The sequence below is a fragment of the Malaya genurostris genome, chromosome 3 (assembly GCF_030247185.1).
Source record: "Malaya genurostris strain Urasoe2022 chromosome 3, Malgen_1.1, whole genome shotgun sequence".
NCBI classification, from domain to species: Eukaryota; Metazoa; Arthropoda; class Insecta; order Diptera; family Culicidae; genus Malaya; species Malaya genurostris.
In genome coordinates, this window is record NC_080572.1 from 219,111,927 (window position 1) to 219,135,169 (window position 23,243).

The 23,243-nt window shown below is 37.2% G+C and overlaps 1 protein-coding gene across 2 annotated transcripts in view; it reads right to left on the bottom strand.

Moving 5' to 3' along the window:
- The window catches only part of LOC131438434 (cuticle protein 7), a 40,289-nt gene that overhangs the window by 4,430 nt on the left and 12,616 nt on the right, over positions 1 to 23,243 (bottom strand). For both annotated transcript variants that reach the window (XM_058608452.1, XM_058608451.1), the window contains exon 2: positions 5,648 to 5,749. In XM_058608452.1, coding sequence (XP_058464435.1) covers positions 5,648 to 5,749 — 102 coding nt within the window. The remainder of the gene's footprint in view (positions 1 to 5,647; positions 5,750 to 23,243) is intronic.

The following is a 23,243-nucleotide window of genomic DNA, read 5'->3' on the forward strand; positions in this document are numbered from 1 at the left end:
CGAAGTTCAAGGTGATCCCAAAATATTGGCACCCTAATATATTAGAGCGGTAAAAACAACGTGTTTTGACGATTACGTCACTTATACCATCATATCTCCGGAACCAAAAGTCACAGTCATTTGATCTTCGTACTTGATCAATGACCAAACAATAGGTTTCAAACGGGCCTAGGCTTGTTAAAGTCGGTTCAGCCATCTCCAAGAAACTTGCGCGGTAAAAAAAAACCGTTTTGTCGGTTACGTCACTTATACCAATATATCACCGGAACCAGAAGTCAAAGCCATTTGATTTTGAACTTGATCAATGGCCCGATAGTAACTTTTAAGTGGGTTTAAGTTTGTTAAAATCGGGTCAGCCATATCTGAGCCATATCATTTTTGCCAGAAACCAATTCACTAGGTTAAGACCTGAGAACAGTAAGTCGCGTATAGATTTTAAATCTCCCTCACTAGTTTCCTAAATTCCTTTTTCATCTGAGTGTAAAGGAACCTTGTTGAGTCGATTTTGTTTCTCTCCTCTCCATCCCTTTTTTCAAAAGCTACCAGGAAATTAAAGCGGACGCACTGAAACTGACTGAGTTTCATAGAAAAATATTAGACATAATTTTTATTGCGATAACATGTTTTTATGTACTAATCGTGCCTAAACTAAAGTACCTAGACTTTGTCACGGCAGATTTATGATACAAGCCTTAAAGTTCGTGATATTCTCAGCTAAATTTCGAAGGCATTGTCAGGTGAGTTTTTTTATATTCATCACCGTTTCCAAGAAAATTAAATTTTATACGGACAAATATTAAGAAACGTACGTCTTTAATGAACTGTACACGGGTAAAAATCCATTGCCGTTACCATGATTAAAAATCATGAAATCATGAATCATGTCTATCATGAATAATAAGTCATGATTTCATGATCAAAATGATTGGTATCATGTACAATAACACATCTTTCATGAAAATTTTCATGATATCAATCATTTTGCTTATGAAATTTCATGAGAAGGCATAGTTCATGATTTCATAATTAAAAAATCATGGTACCGGCAATAGATTTTTATCCGTGTACTTAGCCTTTTATTATACTTGGCAGGAAGACATCTACACCCAAGAACATTCGAGCTTCTTCTTCCCCCGGTGAACGTCCAAAGAGTTTGACGACAGGGTAGAATATACTAAGCATTAACAGCTACTTATTCACCAGTTCTAAGTAATCCCAGTTCTGCTGAGATAGAACCTAATAACGGTAGAACACAGGCGTCACTGACGAAGCCATCCTCTTCAACTATTGTCGTTAAAGTTTGTTCGCTTGAATAGCAAACTCAACAGAGACGGTAGTAAGGCCAGAAAAAAACTCACAATTAGGTTTCTAAAAATCATTTGGCATCGTAATAAATGGACGAATTCAAGCAGGAATTGAATGGAAAATATTTTCATATGAAAAGCAAAGTTTATCCATTCACTGCACCAGTTGCAGCGAATCTCATCCCAGTTTACCTTCAAATGGGAAGAATTCTAGAAAGTCTGAACGATTTATAGATTTCATATTCCACAAAACCGATTTTCGGACATGAATAAATATTCCGTCAATTCTGACTGACCTTGCTACAATATCCTCATATGGAGTTTCAATTTTATGGGCTCAACCCGTTGCTCTTTATTTCATTGTCCAAACCGGAGCATTTCATCGCGCTTGTAGGTTGTTTTGTTACTTCAATGTTAAATTGGCATCATGAGAACATTGTTGGTTTACTGGATAGAGTTTTATCATTGGCGATGAGATGAAAATTAGAAGATTATGTCATAGCAATAGTCCATTTTACTATAATTGCTTAGTAAATATTATTACATTTTCTTCTATTATGAAAATTTGAACGAAAAATATAAAATAAGTTGGAATTTTATTCGGTATTCACAACTGGATATATAAAGCAATAGTCTTGATGTAAAGTTTCGATCTGGATGAATTCTTTGTGTCAGTAAGATCAAAGCACTACTCGTGATTATTGTTCATTGTTAATCAAATGAAATATAAATTTGCAACAGCCTCCTTTCAAATAGAAAAATCTGAAGAAAGAAATTGATCAACAATTCGTTATTGAAAAATGGTAAATAGCATAAGAATGGCCTTATTTTAGTCAATACGGGCTTATTAAGGAGTGTATCGAAAATAAGCTATCCACATACATTTGTGTTGTACGCATGTATTTGTGATGGGTTTTTATACTCAGATCACAGCATGCTGTGCGTTTGGCTGTCAGCTTTCGTGAAAATTAAGGTTCTGGACACATGGGTAAGTGAGAAGGGTTTTACTATGCGAAAATTGGCAAAGCGGTTTGGAATTCATCATGCCAGTGGTAAAACCATCATTAATAAGTTTGGGGAACACTATTCGTTGGATGAGCTACCAGGAAGAGGCAGAAAACCCGGTTTTTCCAACCCGAAACTAGTCCAGAAAGTGGTATCTCTAGTCTTGAAGAAAAAATCAATGTCAATACATGATTTGGCCAAAAAAGCAGGAACGAGTGTCGGAATGATCCAGCGAATCAAGAGGCGAAATCACCTGAAGACCTACAAGAAGCAGAAAATCTCGAAACAAAGTGTAAAACAGAAGAAGCGAGCAGCAACAAGGGCCCGGAAATTGTATTCGCGTCTTTTGTTATGTCCGGATGCATGCGTTTTAATGACTATGAGACTTATGTAAAGAAGGACTCAAAAAGCCTTCCAGATTCACAATACTTTACTGCTGTCGTTAGGAAGAATGTGAGTGATGCGGACAGGTCGATTCATGTGGAGAAATTCGGTCGAAAGGTACTGGTATGGCAAGCAATGTGTTCCTGTGGTTTGAAGTCAACCATTTTTTACACTACCGGAACTATAAATGCAGAAATCTATCGATCTGAGTGTCTCCAGAAGAGATTGCTGCCTTTATATAAGAAGCATAGTACACCTGCATTGTTTTGGCCGGATTTAGCGTTGGCTCACTATGCCAAAACCACTGTCAATTGGCTTGCGGAAAAGGGTATTGATTTCGTTGAGAAAAATATCAATCCACCAAATTGCCCTCAGCTTCGACCCATCGAACGTTACTGGGCAATTGTGAAGAGGGTTTTCAAGAAGACTGGTAAGGCAGCTGGGAACATGCAGGAGTTCAAAAAAATTTGGGCTCAAGCGTCTAAAAAATGCGATGCAACACTTTTCCGGAATTTGATGAAGGGCGTTCAATCAATAGTTCGAAAATTCGTTAAGGAATAACTTAAATTTCATTCGGTTTTTATTATGCTCATGTTTAACCTCGTACAATAAAGGATCAATTTTTAGTTTGAATAAAATATCGTTTTTTATCATAATTTGAAAGAAAAATTTGTGGATAGCTTATTTTCGATACACTCCTTACCTAGTACAACCAGGTACACATGTGGTACCAAAACCTACTGTTAATAACTACTGTTTGTGCACGACTAGAAAGTCGTCACCATATTTTGTGACTGGTGATTGGTACACGCCTAAAAATTGTTATTCAAAAATGAGTAAGATCTCACTCATCTAGAGAAAATATGGAACAACTCTAATTTAGAGTAACTCCGTAGTTACTCAAATTTGAGTTCTTCCACTGGAAATGATGTTTAGGTAAAATCTACTCATTTACTGAGTAATGCTTTATTTGAACGTGAGCTAAACATTGAGTAATAAGCACCCAAATTTTTGGTGAAATTTTATTTCACACATATAGAATTTGCGTATAAATTGCTCCTTTTCTGAGTAGTTCTTTCTTTAAACTCAAATTTATAGTTTATAGCAAATTTTATTTATAGTCAATTTTTGACGCTTCCATGTATGATTTGAAAACGAGTAACTAGTATTCAAACTCTGAGTAGCATTTTATAAACGTGTAGCATCAATTATACGAAAAATTTTTATTATCAATTTAGTAAAGTGATAAGTTTTGACCATTTCAAAAAAGGTGTTCGGTTACCGGCACCCCAGGAAATTTCGGAAAAATATAAGTAAAGTATGTAATTATTCAAAGGAAAACCGAAATTTATTCTGTTCGGAGGCGCTTTGGAAAAAAGTCTTCATTGTCTGATGGTGACTTCGCCTTGGCTCTCTTGGCCGATGATTTGGATGGTAGCGCCTTTGGTGTTGATTTGGCCGGTCTTCCACGTTCTTTTTTTCTTAGCCGGAGCATCTGCTGTATGAGCAGCTAGATGTTTGGCCAAAGCTTTAGCTTGCTTTGTCTCGACAGCAGCCTGCATATCACTGACAATTTTTCACAATTTATCGAAAAAAATGGGGTGCCGGTAACCGAAATCGGTAGACACTTTGAAAATGACAAAACAAATCTTTGGTTGCGAAAATTTTGATAGCATCCGGTATTAAATCACGAAATAAATCTATTTCACCTCATAAATATTCAATCCACTCACCTTTCCGATTGATGTTCTTCAATTTATGATACTATAAAAATGTCAGAAAAAACTTTTGTGTTGATTTTCACGCAATTAAAATTTGTTTTGAACGCAGCCAAAAGTACAAGCGTCTGTTTGCTTCGGTATTCAGTACAAAAAGAACGTGCTGCTATTACACACACACACAAATGACATTTGTCGGAATGATGCTATCTGCTTTCTGTCAAAAGTTACGGTGGGGTGCCGGCAACCAAACACCTTCCCCTAAATGAGGTCGATGTACTGAACAGCTCATCTACTCAACGGTTAAGCTCTTTCTATTCAACTTGAGATTTATTGTAGGGTAACAGAGGTATTTGGGCCACTTCATATATTTTGGCCCACCTAACAAACTTCATGGAATTAATCGATGTTAAGTAACCCATGTTGCATCAATTTGAAGCTAATTACATTAAATTACCAATTGAAGAAGGGTTTTTCAAAGATATTACAACATTTGGGGGATATTTTTACAAAGTGGGCCAAAATAAAATCAATCCTAAAGTGGGCCAAAATACCTCTGTTACCCTAGTTCTCTAAATTTTAACTTCCCGCGTTGAACTTCCGCTGTAGGATGGGTTTGCTATTTGTTTCCTGACAGCAATCGAAAGCACGAATGAAAAGTGACATCTAAAAAACTCGAGTTGGTGAAGAAGTTCAACAGTAGCGAAGAAGAATTTACAAATATTGATAGCAAATAAAAAGTATGATTGTCTGTTTACACTGTGTAATTGAGTGAATCAGAATAAAGCCCGATTCCATGTGTTTGCGAGCAACTTTTAGGCTTAACTACGTTTGAACTACCTAACGAACTGACCAATGATTTGATGAAAGATGATTATAATTAATCCTGTTTTGATTATACTAAACAATATACTACTTTTCGACATATTCGGTGGGTTTGAGTGTTTTTATTGAATGCATTCCAAGAGCTAGAAATGCTTGCCGCATTATTTGCGTGACACGAATATCAATTTTTCGATACCTGAGAGTTTTGGGCTTCATTGAAAAGGTTGAAAATTTGGAGCCGTACCGTAATAACTATTAAGTCAACAGAAAAAAATGGTGCAAATTTTTAGCGATATAAATTCGTGTGTAGCGCACTGCAAAAAAAAAATCCCCATTATAAAGCCATAGACCGAGGAGAGAAGTCTGGAACGCAATAAAACTAAGTAACGTAGACACTTAGATTATCATTACCTGTGAGTCCGTCCGGTAGTTGGACACAAATTCCACTAGATGTGCGCAAAAAATTTCTGTTGTGAGCAGCACCACTGCGAATAATAAAATTGGAATATGCATCTGGAAAAAAAGAATTATAAATATGTTAGTCAGTTTTTGTTCTCTTGAATGATTTTGGACACAAAAAAGAAAAAAAACGTTGAATTTCAATCAATCAAAACATGCTTCCTTTATTTTTTTTAAACTTATTATGATTCAACCCCTAACTATTGCAACTTAAAGTAGACCTTAGAATCTATCCAGCAAAAAATTAGTTACGCCGTCGACGGACACGTAACACCAGCCAATGGAAAATACCAGTTGAACTTTTTTTTTCTCTGAAAGATCACTAACGCGGTTCGTCGCTTGTCTGCCCTCCAAATCGTCAGACAGTTTGACTTATCGGAATCGCGACGTTGACCTTGATATTTGCGTACCAACTCTTTAGGTAGTATCAATTTAATGAATCGCTCTGTGGCATGCCGCGGTGTTCCATTCGCAGTTTATTTGAATGAAATTTGTCTGACTGATTTTCGGTTAGGGTTTTGATTTTAACATATTAGATTGACTGCAGGATAATTGATGCAAATTTAAATCATAAAAAGCGTTGGTTATCGATCGTTTACCAAGACATACACGAAACTGGAAAACTATCTATTTTTCACCTAGCTTTGAGTGGTTCAGTAACATAATTTTTAGTAAAGCGGCTATGAGTAGTTTACAGAAGACCCACGGAATAACTGGAAGTAGGTAGCTAGTATGTAAGTGCGATATTCTGTGTCTTAATACTGTTCAAATTCCTACGCACTTAAAACTTAATTTTGATTTCGGTGAAAAATATAACCGAAAAAGCATGGTAAAACGAACTTCAAATGAATTTTCGAAATAGCTATTTCCGAAATATTAATTTGATTCTAATCGAACTTCCGGCAATATAAAATGTTGTACCGAAATACGGTTTTGTAAATTGTCGTGGTAAACATCAATCGATCATTTTACCGAAATACGTAAATTGAAGTGATAAATTTACCGAAGTTCGTTAAATCATTAGAGTAGCGAATTTGGTTCAGTTCCTGAGTGACGCTATAGGTGATGTTTATAAAATGGATTAAGCTAAATGCCTGTGACTATGTTCATAGTTGCAAAATAAAATAGCATCCGAATATAGAAATATGTATCGTATCGTAACGGTTTTTTGTGTTTTTAGACGATTATTCGCCAGCTAATTCAAACGTGCAAGGAATAAAGAGCGAATACACTACACGGAGTTATAGATATGATTCCGATCAGTGTTGGTGATTGCCGATAATTTGACTGAGAGCGGCTCGATTTTTCTCTACATTGTATAAATCATCATCAATCGGGTATATGGTACTACAAGAACTTGCTGCCTCTCAATGCATAAACAGTGAGTGAATTTTTCTACATTTCTTCTCTTCAACTTATACTCTGTGTATTTCACGGCCCTTACCAAAATAGATACAGTTTTTGCAATGATCGGCGCTGTGTGGAATTTACCAAGAGAGAATCGCAATTTTTCCAAGAATACCACAATAATATTCCTGAAAATATGAGTATTACTAGAAAAGCATTATCACAACATTAGGTGGATGAAAACAGGTTTTTTAAACAGTTACAGCTTTTTTTTTTGAAAACGATATCGCGTAAATGACCACCTTTGGCCTTGAGTACAAAATGTGCCTTTTTTTCGGCGTGTTCCATCGTTTTGGTCAATTTATTGGTCGATATGACGGTGATTTCACGTCGTATGTTGTCTTTGAGTTGAGCTATGGTTCTTGGCTTTTTATCATAAATACGTTTATTTCTTAAGGCAATTGACATAAGTTTTTCTTCGCCGTAGCATACCTTTTACACAAAATTCTTATCCTAATCTAATTTGAGTTGAATAAAACATATTCCTCTTATTTTTCAAATATCATATTATTTTAACCAAACGATTAACTGCTATAAATGATAAAATAAGCTGTTGTTTGCGAGTTTGTTTTTATCAGCACATCATTTTTATTAAAAAATTTGTTATTGGATGAACAAATGGACGCATTAGGAGTCAGAACTAAGTCTCAAAAGGGTCAATTATTAAATTGAAACTTTAATTGTCTTTATGAAATGATAAATAAGTTTCATGTAAGAAAGGTCACGACAAGCAAGAATGTCTCGAACTGGGACATTGGATGGTCTACCTTGGGTATGCAAGGAATTTATTAGTTGCGATATGACATCACGATACTCCACGCATGTCCAAACGACATGATCAATATCGCGATAATCTTCGCCACAAGCACAATGATTAGTCTTGGAAAGTCCAATTCGAAGGAGATGTGCATCTAACGTGTAGTGATTGGACATGAGTCTAGACATCACACGAATGAAATCCCTACACACATCCAGTCCCCTGCATAATTGAGTGCATCCACCGACCCAGATCTCTATCCCTTGAAGCTTGCCAGCTGGCAAGTATTCTTTGACGAGATGCGCTATAAAATTCGTTGAAAGCTATCGGTCTCTCATGAATTTCACCTTCGATAGTACCACGTTTGGCTAAACTATCGGCTTTTTCATTGCCTAAAATGGAGCAATGAACCGGGACCCAAACTATTGTGATTTGATAATTATTATTCAATATGGCTTGGTTCTTGGCTTATATTGCACAGTGGTCCGGATCCACAATTTAGGGGGACAAAACATTTATGGCTTAGCCTTATATTTTAAAGCTATGATGTCTTCAGAACAAATAGTCAGTGACAGATAAGTAGCGTTGTCTGAACCGCAGTTATGAGCAAAACTAGTTCAAAAACAGGTCATTTTTAAACTGCTATATCTAACATTGGAGCAAATGAAAAAAAAATTGTTTCTTTCATTTGATAGAAAATACTTTCGAGCATGTTTATAAAAAAATGGCAGAGGAGATATTTTTTTTAAATTTTTAAATTGTGTTCAAACATTGGGTTTTTGCCTTTCTCATATAGAAAGGTTATGCAATCACTACAAAAACCGACTTTTGAACCAAGGCCCGGAGGGCCGAATGTCATATACCATTCGACTCAGCTCGACGAACTGACCAAATGTCTGTGTGTGTATGTATGCGTGTGTGTGACAAATATTGTCACTCACATTGATCGGAGATGGCTTCACCAATTTCCACAAACTTAGATTCAAATGAAAGGTCTCATGGTCCCATACAAAGTTCCTGAATTTCATTAGCATCTGACTTCCGGTTCCGGAATTACAGGGTGCACCAAAAAGGGGGAAATAATACATTAAAAATGTGAAAAAATAATGTCACTCACTTTTCTCGGAGATGGCTTAATCGATTTTCACAAACTTAGATTGAAATGAAAGGTCTCACGATCCCATACAAAGTTCCTGAATTTCATTTGGATCCGACTTCCGGTTCCGGAGCTACAGGGTGATATGCACCAAAAATGTGAAAATAATGTCAACCTTTTTACTCGGAGATGGCTGAACCGATTTTCACAATCTTAGATTTGAATGAAAGGTCTCATAGTCGCATACTAAATTCCAGAATATGATTTGGATCCGACTTTCGCTTCCGGAATTTCAGGGTGATATGCACCAAAAATGGGAAAATAACGTCACTAACTGTGGTCCCGTCAAGGTAACGTCAAGGTCTTGTGGTCCCATACAAAATTCCTGAATATTATTTGGATCCGACTTCCGGTTCCGGAATTATGGGGTAAAATGTGCATAAAACTGTGAAAATAAGTGCACTAACTTTTCTCAGAGATGGCGGAACCGATTTTCACAAACTTAGGTTCAAATGAAAGGTCCTATGGTCGCATACGTAATTCCTGAATTTCATGCGAAACAGACTTCCGGATCCGGAAATATAGAGTGGGTTAAAAATTGTATACCATCACTGAAAATGGGGAAAAACCCTTAAAAAATTTCTAAATTGACCTCAAATCTTTTCGAATTGATAGTTTTTATCAGTGGGCGGTCAAACAAACCGATTTCGGTTATTCTTTTAAGAATCGAAGAAAATTATTTTGAAGAATACCACAGTATTATATATGATAGTATGATTGATATGAGAAAGACATCATTACACCACTAGGTGGATTAAAACAGGTTTTTTCATTGAAAAATGCTCTTTCATGCGAGACATTTATTAGCTATACATATTAAAATAAGGTATTGCTGTCTTCTAGCGTGTTAAAACTAATTCAGCTGCATAATCGGGAAGATGGAGTACACTCACGTTGGTTGTTACTCTATTCGATAATGTTATTACATGATCAGACTTTAAAAGCAATCATTTGAATACATTCTCTAGATTCACTAAACGATTGAATTTCTGCGAATGGAACTGCCCATACTTGCGAAATGATTTATTTCGACTCTCTTGCGCTTCTTTACTGTACATTATTTGCAATATGTTTTGTTCCCTTGCGATTGATTGTTGAGCAAGAAGGCTGGATAATCTGGAACAACAATTATCCTTCGTTTGTTTCCCTTTGCCACCCAAAATAATCATACGGATCTAACAAATCAGGATGTGGACAAAGTAAACGCAGAAATTGCAGAGCTTTCTCCCACAGTACTTGAACATGTATTTGTATCAACGAAGCTAGTGTTCTGCATGAACGATACGGAAGTGTTAAACGACATAACAGGCACACACTCCCAAGCTTGTTGTCTCCCACTGTGCATTGGATTTCAAGAAGCCCAAAAAAATAGTCTGGTGGCGTCAAATCGGGTGATCTCGGGAGGGCAGTTAAAATAACCGTTTTTTATATGACTCGTCCGGGAAACAATGGTTGTAACCAATCTATTGTTAGTTGAGCTGTATGGCATGTTGCACCGTCTTGTTGAAACCAGTAGCCATTTTCACGAGCAATGGGGTTCACAAAATCAATTATCTTGGCTCGATAACGATCTACATTAATAATTTTAGTTGGTCCATCACCGTCTTGTAAAACATAGGGCCGAATCACCATATCCGCACAAACACCAAACCAAACTGTAACTTTTTGGTCGTAGAGAAGATGTTCGTCAATTAATTGAGGGTTTTCAGTGGCAGTTCAGTTCCCGGTATTTGAACCCGAAACCGAACCCAAACCAAGCAAAAGATCGGGTCGGGTTGGGGTTGAGAAAAAAATATGTTAGTCGAATTCGGGTCTGGTACAGATAACGATTTTGTCATTTTTCTACTTTTCGTATTCAGCTCATCAGTGCATTAGCAGATTATGTTGGTCTACTAATGCCACCTCGTGGATCAACATAATCCACTAAGTAGACGTAAAGTCATTGCTATTTGCAAAGCACTTTTTTGCACCGAAGTACAATGCCTATACTGACGTCTCAAACGAAAATATATTGTAGTCATTTAGGTTTAGGTACCTTATTGGTATCGGTTTGTGGTAGTGTAAACATTCGCCCCTGGCGGTTTTTAGGGCCCCGTTTTTTTGCTCCGGGTGCCTAATTTCCTCGGTACGCCACTGTTCTCATAGTACTATATATGGCAAATTGACATACTGTGGTAATATCTGTGGAAGTTCTTGTCCATCCAAAACCTCCTTGGAATATAGGCCTTGAGGTATACCAATGAAACCAATGCCATTAGTGAGTGATTTTTGTGGTACACACTCGTGATATCACATTCAATTATTTCGATCATTGTGATGAGTTATGAGGTAGTGCTTGTTCATCCGAAAACTACTTGGAGTATAGAACTTGAGATCTACCAGCGTAACCAAATGAACTATCAAGACCCTTGTACGCGGTTCATGTTCGTTGTCATACCACATGCAAATCATTTGCTTATTGTGAACATTATAGGTCATCCAAAAACTACCTGGAGTTCAGGCCTTAATATCTACCAGTATAAAAAACTGCAATAACGAACTTATTTATCACGGTCTATACTCGTGATTCCATTTACAATTAAGAGGTTTACTATCCATGCCTGGGTCACCCAAAAACTACCTGGAGCTCAGGCTTTGAGATATACCGGCCAGCCCAGCAAGATTTATTTGGGTGCCCCAAACAGATTGAATGAATGAATGAGTCCCGTCAAGTGCAGCCTAAGACCGTGGGCCCAGGAGCACGTGCCCCGCTGCCCCTCTGTAGAGGCGGCCCTGCTACCAGCACAAGAAACTGCGTTAATAAACTATTTGTCCTCGGCCCATATTCCGTGATGCCACATGCAATTAATAGGCCTACAAAAACTACCTGCAGTTCAGACCGTAAGATCTACCAGAGTGACCAACTGAATTAAAAACTTAATCTTCGGAGTGTGAAGATTCGCGATTCACTGAAGTCCTTGGATTACTGAAAATATTCCAGAAACAGATCAGAATAGACAAGTAAGCAATATGTAGCTCCATGGCTATGAGCAGCATTGAGAAATTATGCATAAGCTGCGGATTGTTTGGGTAGATCTTAAGATCTGTTTTCTATGAAGTTCTTGGAGAACTGTGAACGTTCCTGGATAAGATCAAAATTGACTAATAGGCAGTATGTAGCTCAAATACTATGAATCGCATTGAATTACTATTCAAAAACTGCTGATTGCTCATGAAGATTTTGAGACCTGTTTTCACTGAAGTTCTTGGACTATTGAAACAAACAAAAAATAGATATAAGACTTTGAAGTTCTTCTTGTGGCACAGTGTACTTTCTGAGGACAATATTCCAAGTAGTTTCTGGATTTTGGAATATCTCTCACAGGTTTCCGTAGTCTCAGAATATACTCAGACGGTCCTAGATGCTTTTTGTTCTAAGAAATGAAATTCATTCCCAACTATTTTTCGGTTTCTATGCATTTATTTTTTGTTATAATAACTAATAATGAAACACCGCGGATCGGTTGTTTTGTTTTGAATAAGACACAAACCGGTTCGATGAACTTTACGAAATGAATATTTACTTCCCTTTCATTCGCCCGGACCCGATTAGCTGGAATGATCAATTAAATAGTTTTTGCGGATTGACATTTACGGTTTTCAGGACGCAGCAGGCTTTTTTGTTTGTGTGATTGAATTCAAGATGTTGTCGAATTCAGAATGCCGTTGACGAACCGGGTTGTCGCTTGAGGCGCCAAAAACCCACACCATTCTTCAGCCCAGAGGAAGTGCCCATTGAATCACACTGCAACAATCTGCAGTAAACGATCGTAACGATGCTGAGCTGATTCGAGTATCACGATCTACGGGTGATTATTGTCTCCGGAGAGATATTCAATTTAATGCTTTGATTAACGACTTCCTACTGAGTGGTGGTCGTGCCAATGGCAGATTATCATTCTACTGGGACAATTCAGTGTTCTGAGGCGCTTTGATAGACAGGAGAGCTTCCTTTTGGCACAACCTGCCGAGTGTGTGTGTGTGTGTGCAAACAGAAGAGTAGAGGTGATAGAACCATTCAAGGTTTGCTCGGGAACCTGATTAAAGCCACTAAAGCCCATGGATTATGAACTGAATTGCTTTGTTAGCGGCTATTTTTTCTTTCGAAGAGGAAGGATATAAGTTGTATAAACTGTTGCATTCCACACTGTGGTAGATCGTAGTTGGCTTGAATCTTATAATTTTCTTCGACTAACTGTTGTCCTCTTTTCTGGCGTTTATTGTTAACATTAATGGAAAGGTCTATTTGGTGTATTAGCAATTAATTGATATACAATTCTGCTTTTTTCCAGGGCATCAAGAATGTGTTTAATGGGTTTGATTTTCTAATAATAAATAAACACTAAACACACTTATTCACTTACGGAGTAGCATTTTGTTTTTGTCACCTTGATCTGCATTCACAGGTTGGAATGTGAATTACACGTCTCTCTTGATTGGTTTCCCGATTTCATCTCACCACACAACTAGCGAATGCCACGAGGAGGAACCTTGAAAACGGGTTCTACTAGTTCATCCGCAGAAGATTGCTGCACTCGCCCGAATACGGATCGTCTCTGTCAACCTCTTCATGCCCTTACTACTAAGAAGCGAAAAACAAATACATTTTATAGCAGCCACTGCTCATGTTTTATTCAACTCATTTGAGTTTACACGTTTATTCCCCCAATGATGAGTTTCGCTCATGGTATGTAATTGAGTAATCCCGTTGACATTGTTGTTCTTCATAATCGAAATTGGTGATTATTATATTGAGTCTATGGCAGCTTACAGTTCCATTGATAAATGTATAGAACAGCAACTTTGACCAGCAATAGTTTTATATCTTGTGCTTAATTATTCCAACGGAAATAGTGCATTTTTTTGAAAGTGCATTTGCCTGGGGGGAAAATGTTGGACTTGAAAAGGTCAATAAAGTGAAAGTAAATAAATTGCTGGTGTTGATCCTTGAGGATGAATCGAATACGATACGCGATGGATTGAGTATGAAATAACTGACCTTTGCATTGAATGCAACGAGTGATACTCTCCGATCGGTGAATGAAACAGAGCCGGAAAAGATGATCATGCAGCAGAGTTTGTTAGCACTATTCAATGCCTTATGCACTTGGTTGCGACCGAGAACATGTGTCAGTATTAATGAATATGATAATACATTCTCAACAGATTTCACACTGTTTTTCGTGTGGCTATTCAAATTCGTAGAAATGGAAGGTTTCATATTAATTGGACATTTATTATTATCAGAATATCACAATATTGGACCCAGAATTGCCATTAGCGTATATCTTGGTTGGATATGGTTTGAAAACCTTGGTTTTAATGTTGTTTAAAATACTGAACACTTATAAATGATTCAGAGTTAGACGGTTACAGGTTACCAGTGTCACCAACAACCACATATGCATAAGTTTATTTGTTTTACTAAGCTTACACGAAGCAATTCGGTGACAGCGAGAATCGATTGCAACCATTTGCATTACTATGGTTAACTGTGAAACGCCACGATGTAAAATGAGCGTGTTTTTCTGTGGCTGAGAATATGCGTTCAATACGTCGGTCCCCTGTCTGACAGACTGATGGCATCTACAATTAAACATTCTTTCAGGGTATAATAGTATGTATCATTAGTATGATAATTATTGTGTTTTCAGTGGCGCTACTTTTAGAAAGTTAGTAAATCCGTGTATTGATAGAACATTGTTCATAAATGAAAAATATTACTGTAAAAACAAAGAAATGACCTAATAAGTGTTACCTCGCTTCAAGCAAATCAAATATTATGACATGGTATGCTTAATTTAAACGTTTTCACACAACCACCGATGATGTACCACGGTCTGGTCGTGAAAAGGAGGCTGCTGCTCTAGAAAATGTCTCAAATGGAACATGGAAAAGTTATGGAATATCGAAAAGTAAGAAAACAATCCTTTAGGATATCTAAAGCACTTGAATGTGAAATAATTGTGTGCAAATTGGGTTCCGCATTTTCTTACGGTTGATAAAAACAACGTATTGTTACGATGCACAGATATGCCATATGATATTTTTTCTCTTCTTTTCGAAAACCAATGTATCGCACAGGGGCATTGTGGTGCCTTAGAAGTTCTTCTCAATTGTTCGCGAGTTCGGAAAAAAAACCATGCCCCAAGTTTCGCGCTCAGTAGATGAAAATCAAGCCAATACAGTCCGAACTTAGACATAGCGATTGTGCTGTTTATCTTATCGATTGAAAACAATACTTTTATTTGTATCAATCAGTATTCTTTATTTCCAGAATGCAGGGTTAAAATTTAAAATTAAAACTCTGGAACTGAATCTTAATTTTGGACTTTGTTGACCTGGTTCCTTGACAAGATTTTGGAAACGAATTTGATACCCCAATTTCAGTTAAAATTTCGAACCCAAAATTCTGATTGAGGATTTCAACTTCAAAATTCTGGAAAAAAATTCAATCAATTTGAATTTTGGATCGGGATTCTAGAACATAAATTTTGTATCTGAACTGCGAATTTGAAGTTTGGAACCCACTCCCAAACCAGAATTTAATTCCTGAATTCAGTTTCAGAATTCAATTCCTAAAGTCAGTTTCAGAATTCATTTCCAGAATTCAGAACCTGGAATTAAAATGGATTCTGGAACTGAACATAAGAAATAAATTCAGCTCCTTAATTCAGGCTCGGAATACAAGTTTAGAATTCAGTTCCAGATTTATATTCGGAACATGGATTTTGAAAATGAGCTCAGTTACAGAATTCCAAAACTAAATTCGTTACCTGAACTCCTGAGTTTTGCACCTGAATACCGATACCTGAAAGTGTGAGAAAAGTATGTCAGTTTTATTTGTATTCACGTCCTCTAGTTATGTCTGTGACATTGCCGACCCGTTTTTTATTATTTCTTTTCTTCTGACTATCAACGCTACCGAACTGTCAGTTGAGGTACATTCACGCTTAAAAATAGTTACTCAAAAATGAGTAAGATCTCACTCATCTATAGAAAAAGTGGAGCAACTCTAATTTAGAGTAAATCCTTAGTTACTCAAATTTGAGTTCTTCCACTGGAAACGATTTTTGGGTAAAAACTACTCATATACTGAGTAATGCTTTATTTGCCATGTGCCAAAAATAGAGTAATTAGTTAAATTCTGAATGAAATTTAATTCCACATACACCAAATTTTTGTAAAATTGCTCCTTATTTTAATTGTATTGTATTAAAATATTAAGTAATTGACACGCAATACACAAAACAGTCATACTGTGTTTATTTATTATTCCGTTTACAATTGATTTCTAACTTCGAGATATCATATCAAGTGGCGATCGCTTGGAATAGTGAGTCAATTGTAGCTTAACACATATGTCAGTACTGCTCAGACACCAATCAGACACTTGGTCCTCATAAATGACACACTTGAGCATATTTGTTTCCATTCTGAAGCACAGTACGGATCCCTTCTGGACACAATAACTGCGTCGATGGCACAACCAAGAGGACAGTCTAAAAATTGTGTTTTTTGCAGACACAACACCGTTTGTGTTAAGCGACTCACTCTTGAAATACGCAATCTCACTAACAAAAAATAGAACCTGTTGCTACAAATGGTTATTACCACTTTTAGACTGATCTTGCGAATAGTAACATAAAAACAAGTTTTTGCGTTAAACTCAAATTTAGAGTAAGAGTTACTCATTATTATTGATGGTAACTACTCAATTTTTGACGTTTCCATGTATCATTTGAAAATGAGTAACTAGTACTCAAACTCTGAGTAACTTTTTCTAAGCGTGTTTAGCACTCAGATTGAGTTTATTAATTCAATGCTGCGTTCAATTTGCTCCATGTGCAGGACCCAACAATTCGTTCTTTTGTACTTTTGTACGAGTTTGAAGAAAAATAAGCCGTATTTGAGTATAGGGGCGTCGCTCCAATTCTAGATGCGAAGAGGAAAAAACTCACACAATTGACATAATTATTCAATAAATCAAAGCAATTTTCGATTATCGTAAGTGTGCAGGAAGCGTGTCAGTGTGATTCGTATTCACTCGATTCAGACATGTCTCTGACATTACCCATCCACCCATTTCAAAACATGTACCACGTGTCTGCAATGGCTGGTATAAAGTATCGTAGATCTCATTGTTGATACACTTATATCATGTTTTTTGACGGGGGATCCAGAGAAAACAAAATTATTGAAGCCATACGCTTTAAAAAAGACCACATAATTTTGAAAACTTTCCATAAAAAACGCATGACTTTGTAAAATACAAAAATAAAGTCGCATGGAAAAAAAACCTTTTGCTAATCGCAAATTTATACATCTAAATAATCTTTACTTACGCTTTTACTTCACCAATATTTATATGTATTTGGAATACAAATATTTGCACACACTCGTACATATTTAAATACATGTATACTTTAGGGTGCAAATTTTTTAGGGTCACCTCGAACTTCGTTAAGCGGTAGTGCTCAAAAGTGTAAGCACCGATTGGGAGGGAGGTTAGTTGGTAACGTCGAGATCTAGAGTCATCACGATTTTTTTTTATTTTGAAAAAAAAAATGATTCATTGGGACTTTTTTGTTGAAAAACCTCGACGCCCAAAGCTTTCGAATTACATGAAAAGTGGAGATCTAGGGTTATCTCGAAAAGATTTCATGCAATTCTGACATTCGCCAACAAAACAAAATTTCGATTTCGAAAATCTAAAAAATTTTCTGTTTCAGAGTCGAAATATTTTCGAAACAAAAAAATGTCGGGGATAATGCATAATCTTTATGTAATTCCAAGAAGGAAATCTAAATTTTTTTGCTAATTCTCAGAGTCGAAAATAGATTAAGATAACACTAGATCTTGACGGATCAGAGGCATGTGGCCTACTTTCATGTAAAAAAAGTCTGGAGAATCGATTAGAAGAACCCACACTGGCCGCATGAAACGTTTTGGTGGCTATTTTAACCCATTTCCTCTATTTCATGATATCTTATTGAAAATCGTCCTTAAATCTCGGTAAAACTTATTGGAAGTTTACTAAACCTAACTCATCTTATTTAAAAAAGTCTGTATAATCGAATGGAAGGACCTACACTGGCCGCACGAAACGTTCTGGTGACTATTTTACCGAGATTTAAGGACGATTTATAATAAGATATCATGAAACGGAGAAATGGGGTAAAATAGTCACCAGAACGTTTCGTGCGGCCAGTGTAGGTTCTTCCATTCGATTATACAGACTTTTTTAAATAAGATAAGCTAGGTTTAGTAAACTTTCAATAAGTTTTACCGAGATTTAAGGACGATTTACAATAAGATATCATGAAATAGAGGAAATGGGGTAAAATAGCCACCAAACATTTGCCTGCTCCAAAAAAATGAAAATGAAAATAAATGTAAAATCACAAAATATTTTTATCTGTGTAACTTTTTATTAAATGAACAATAACGACGCTGGCTACCACCAAAGGTTGTGCTACTGAGGGAAAGGAAGGAATGTTAGTCCGATCCTCGTTGTTTCTAGAGACCGCGGGTACCACTGTATCTCCACTCCACTCCACTCCTATCTAGGGAGGGAAAGAGATTCGGATATGTTTTGGTAAACAATATGATCTCAACAAAACCTAATTTTCGATACGCAGGAGATATAATAAGTAAGAAAAATATAAAATATCTCCAAGGAACGATCTCATCAGTATCCCTTTTCTCCCACTCGCTCTGCTGTCATCAACGTGAGATGAAACATGACCACTGAAAGATTAAATAAAAACACTCGCGAATGGGTCCGCTGCAGACCAACCCTAGACCTTCAGTTTGAATGATACGATCGACTTATAAACTTTCACTGATTCCATAGAAATCCGACAATACCGACAATGACATGCAGATGGCGCTTCGATCGGTTAACAGGTTAACATCGTTGAATTTTGGGGCGGTAAATTCTTAGTTTCCGACGCTTGAGCATCGTTAGATTCGCGGATCAACATTATCCAATTCGGATAGTACTCCCACTAATAAACACACACTTGCCACACCTGCACTATCACTAAAAATAACTGTTTCAACAAAATTTTTAACTATACGTATCAAACAACACATTGAAATTATACTTTTTAGAGAGCGGCACCAGGACACCGCATCGCACTCTCAGTGATGCCAACTCTCAAATTTTACCAAGGCGTACACTCTCGATATTGCCTTCAAACTTCCTCCATATAAATGTTTGATTGTCTAACATCTGATAACCGATAGGAGAGGTAACGTACTCACAATTTGAAGTAGTTGAATTAATAGTTTTTTTCTTGGCAGCCCGCTGCCCAGATCAATCAATATAATCATCCCATTCCTTAGAGGATCTACGTTGGTGCCTGGCCGGTGCTTGTATTGATTAGTAAATTCTGAGATTACCAAAAGACGAACATTGAAGGATGATTTGTCAGTCCCAGGTCTAATTATCTAGAAATTCTCTGTACTTAGCTAATCCCGACCAGTAACGGAGTAGCAACCAGAGGGCGGTCGCTCCAGCTCAACCCTTATCGCAGCATTTATTGACATCAAATAATTTTCAAAATGTAAAATGGAGAAAATAAAATTGACTTTCATCTTCCATTTTCAGACTACCTGCACAAGTTTTGACGCAATGAAGCTGATTAATACCAAAATCACAATTGCAAACAACTCCATGATGCTACAAGTATTTGAAAAAGTTAAAAAAGTTACTTGGGTTTATGCAGTATGATGTGTTTTTTTTATATTTCACTTTTGTATTCTTCCCCTAAGTCGTTCAAAATCAAAGGTGATCCGAACGTAGAGCGAATTGTGGTTTCCGTTACATCATTCGATCCGTTTAAACTCGGCGTCAACGAAGAAACAGAACGCGACGGCCCCGATCCGAAAGCCTTGAAGCATCGTCCGATTTCGGTGCTGGCGTGCGCGCTTTGTCACGGTAATTGGTAACGGTCCTTTCGTGCACATGTGAACACAACTGTAGAATCAGATGCTCCCCTTTTTCGTTGGCCACACGAACCAAAATTTGAACCACATATATTCATCCACAACAGTTCGTGAAACGATTGTTTGATGGTTGTGCTAGCAAATGTTAGGCGTCTTGTTCGTAATTGTTTAACGTTGGTCAGGTTTCTGTAATTTGCATGACGCTCCGAATTCATTCTCGAGGGCGCATTGAGAGATGGTTTTGTTTTTATTTTTTCGCACGAAAAAGTTCCCACATTAGTGTCGGATTTCGTTGATGCTCAGTTAGGCTGCGTGGTGACCCAATTACTTGCTGCTACCAAAAAAAATGGTGTAATTTAAAATTGAAGAATGGTTTGCACACTGGCTTCGTTTGTACTGAACTGCATTTAGTTTGCACTTTTTTTTCTATTGATGTTTTGCAATGTAAGTTTGCTGACTCACATCGAATTGGGGAATTTTCTAGTAGTGGAATTCAATTCAGCAAACAACACTCGCAAAAAAGTAGTAGTAATTTGTAGCTCCCTTTTCGGCAAGGTAAAGGTACCCATCATCGTCGAATCCGTTAGCAAAATCTCCTAATGCAAAGTAAGCCGGTATCGGTGACTAACAGAGACATAATTATTTCGCGGCTATCGTTGCTCTAAATCTTGTCTTCATAAAGCAGCTTCCATACTTCATAAATTACCGTTTAGTACCTGCGATAACTGTCGGAACAACGAGCAACCGTTTAAGTTTTGCTCAGCCCACATTCCCTTCTAGTCAGTGCTAGCCGGCCAGTTCCGAAAGTTCTAATCCGCGGACTGGGGTGCGCTGCGTGAAACTGCTTGTAGCGGCACGGCAGTTCAACCTTCTCATCGACGACCGTCGCTCGTTCGTCAGAGTTCATCAAATCCAGCATCGGAACGCCACTCTCCACTATCCGTGGTCGATCGCGTATCGACGGAGGCCATAAAGAACCTACCGATACAAACCCCTTGCCGTGCACTGCAAGTGTACCCAACAAGGCGGCAGCACATAGATCTTATCGCCCGATTGGAGAGAACATTTGCCGCTGACTGGTTCCGATAGACTCCGCCACGCACCGTTCACCATCCGTGGCCTGGCAGTCAGCGTCAAGGCGTTGATGATGGCTACTATTATTGCCATCAGGACTGCCAGCTGCTAACCTCGGCAGAAGATCGGTAAATCAGACTGTGCGAGTGCGCACTTCTTGGCAAGCAAATGAACCCGTACCTGCTATAAACTATTTTTAATTGGATGTTAAAATAATTTATGCGTGAGTTTGATGGAAATTATGTTGCCCCGTTTGGACTGGGATCGGGCGCAATTTGAACATTCCCTCTAGCCCGCTCAGCAGTAGGTGATTTTTGATTTGTTAGTGTCCTAATATGGAGAAAAAAACCTGAACGATTGATCGAAGGTTGTGATAGTTTATGGGAAGCTCTACTTTGCATAGTTATTAAATACGATTTATGGGTGCATCTATTCTTGTACATACTGAAACTGTCATTTACGATGATGTCTTCATAATTGATTCATATTTAGTCATGGCAAATTCCACTGTAACATGCGTATATAATATGAATATTTAAGAGAACATGCATTCTATAAGAGAAACAATTTATGTTGTTATTATCAGCTCTTTTTATAACATTAAAAACAACACTTTCAAAATGTAATTTTTTGCAGTAACATCAAGCCCAAAAATGCATTATTGTTCTACCATTTACGAGTTAGTGACGTATAAATTTATCGAAGAGAACCTTCTTGTCAAGTAAAGAACATTTGCGGAAAATGTTGATTCATTACTTTGTTTTGAAATAGAAAGTGCTGCTGAATCCCATCAAATGCTTTTTAAAGCTTACGGAGAACATGCCCTTTCAATCGTGACTTGTGTACGTGGGTTTAAATGATTTACCAGTGGGGAATTTCAGTGTAAAAGACAAAGAATGAACTGGTCCACCCAAAAAAAAATGAAGATGCCGAATTACAAGGATTGGGTATTGAATGTAAACAATACCCAAACGTCAAACACTAATGGCGGAACGGTTAAACGTTGGTCGTCAAGCCATTTCTGGTTAAAAAAGTGGAAAAATGGGTTCCCTATTGGCTGAATGATACACCACAGGCTAAGCGGAAAACGGTGAGTAAATTTTGTTTACTCAGCATAAAAAGAAGATTTTTTTTACTTAACGAGAGATGAGACATAGATTTAATTTGAGAATCCCGATTGAAATCGTGAGTTGACCAACGACATATACTGTAAAATCTTATCGCTTCGGAAGGCAAACGAGTGAATGGTGTCTTATGCTACGAGCTTATCAAACCAGGAGCAATTGTTAATACTGATCGCTACCGACAGCAAATGATGAAATATAATGAAGAATCGATTAAAAACCCGTTTTATATCACCTAGTGGTGTAATGATGCCTTTCTCATATAACTCATACTAGCATATATAATAAAACTGAGGTATTCTTCAAATGAATTTTCTTCAGTTTTTGAAAGAATAACCGGAACCGGTTTGTTTGGCCGTCTACTTGTCATGACTATCGATTTGAGTAGTTTTGCAGCCGATTTAGAAAATCTCTTTTGTCTTTTGTTTCGTCTCTTTGAGTGAGGGTTAAAAAAGTTTTGACACACTTTATACTATTATTCCGGAGCCAGAAGTCGGATCCAAATGAAATGCAGAAGTTTTGTATAGGACCATAAAACTTTTCCTTTAAAACTGATTTTGTGAAAATCTGTGTCTTTTGTTATGCGAATTTTCAGAGTTATGCGGTACGTAAACTAGCATAAAAAAGACTCCAGTGTACACATATTTTCATGTTTTTGCATATTTTACCCCATAATTCCGGAACCGAAAGTCAGTTCCCAACCTAATTTAGGAATTTTGTATGGAACCGAAAGATTTTGCATTTGAATCTTAGTTTGTAAAATCAGTTTAGCCATCTCAAATAAGAGATGGTGCACTTATTTTCTTTTTTTTTGCATATTTTACCCCATAATTCCGGGAACGGGAAGCCAGATCCAAACAATATTCATAAGTTTTGTTCAAAAGACCTTCCATTTGAATCTTAGTTTGTGAAAATCGGTTCCGTCATCTTCGAGAAAAGATAGTGCAAAAAACGTTACATACACACACATACATTTTGCGTATTCGACGAACTGAGTCGAATGGGATATGACGCTCGGACCTTCGGGTCTCTGTTCAA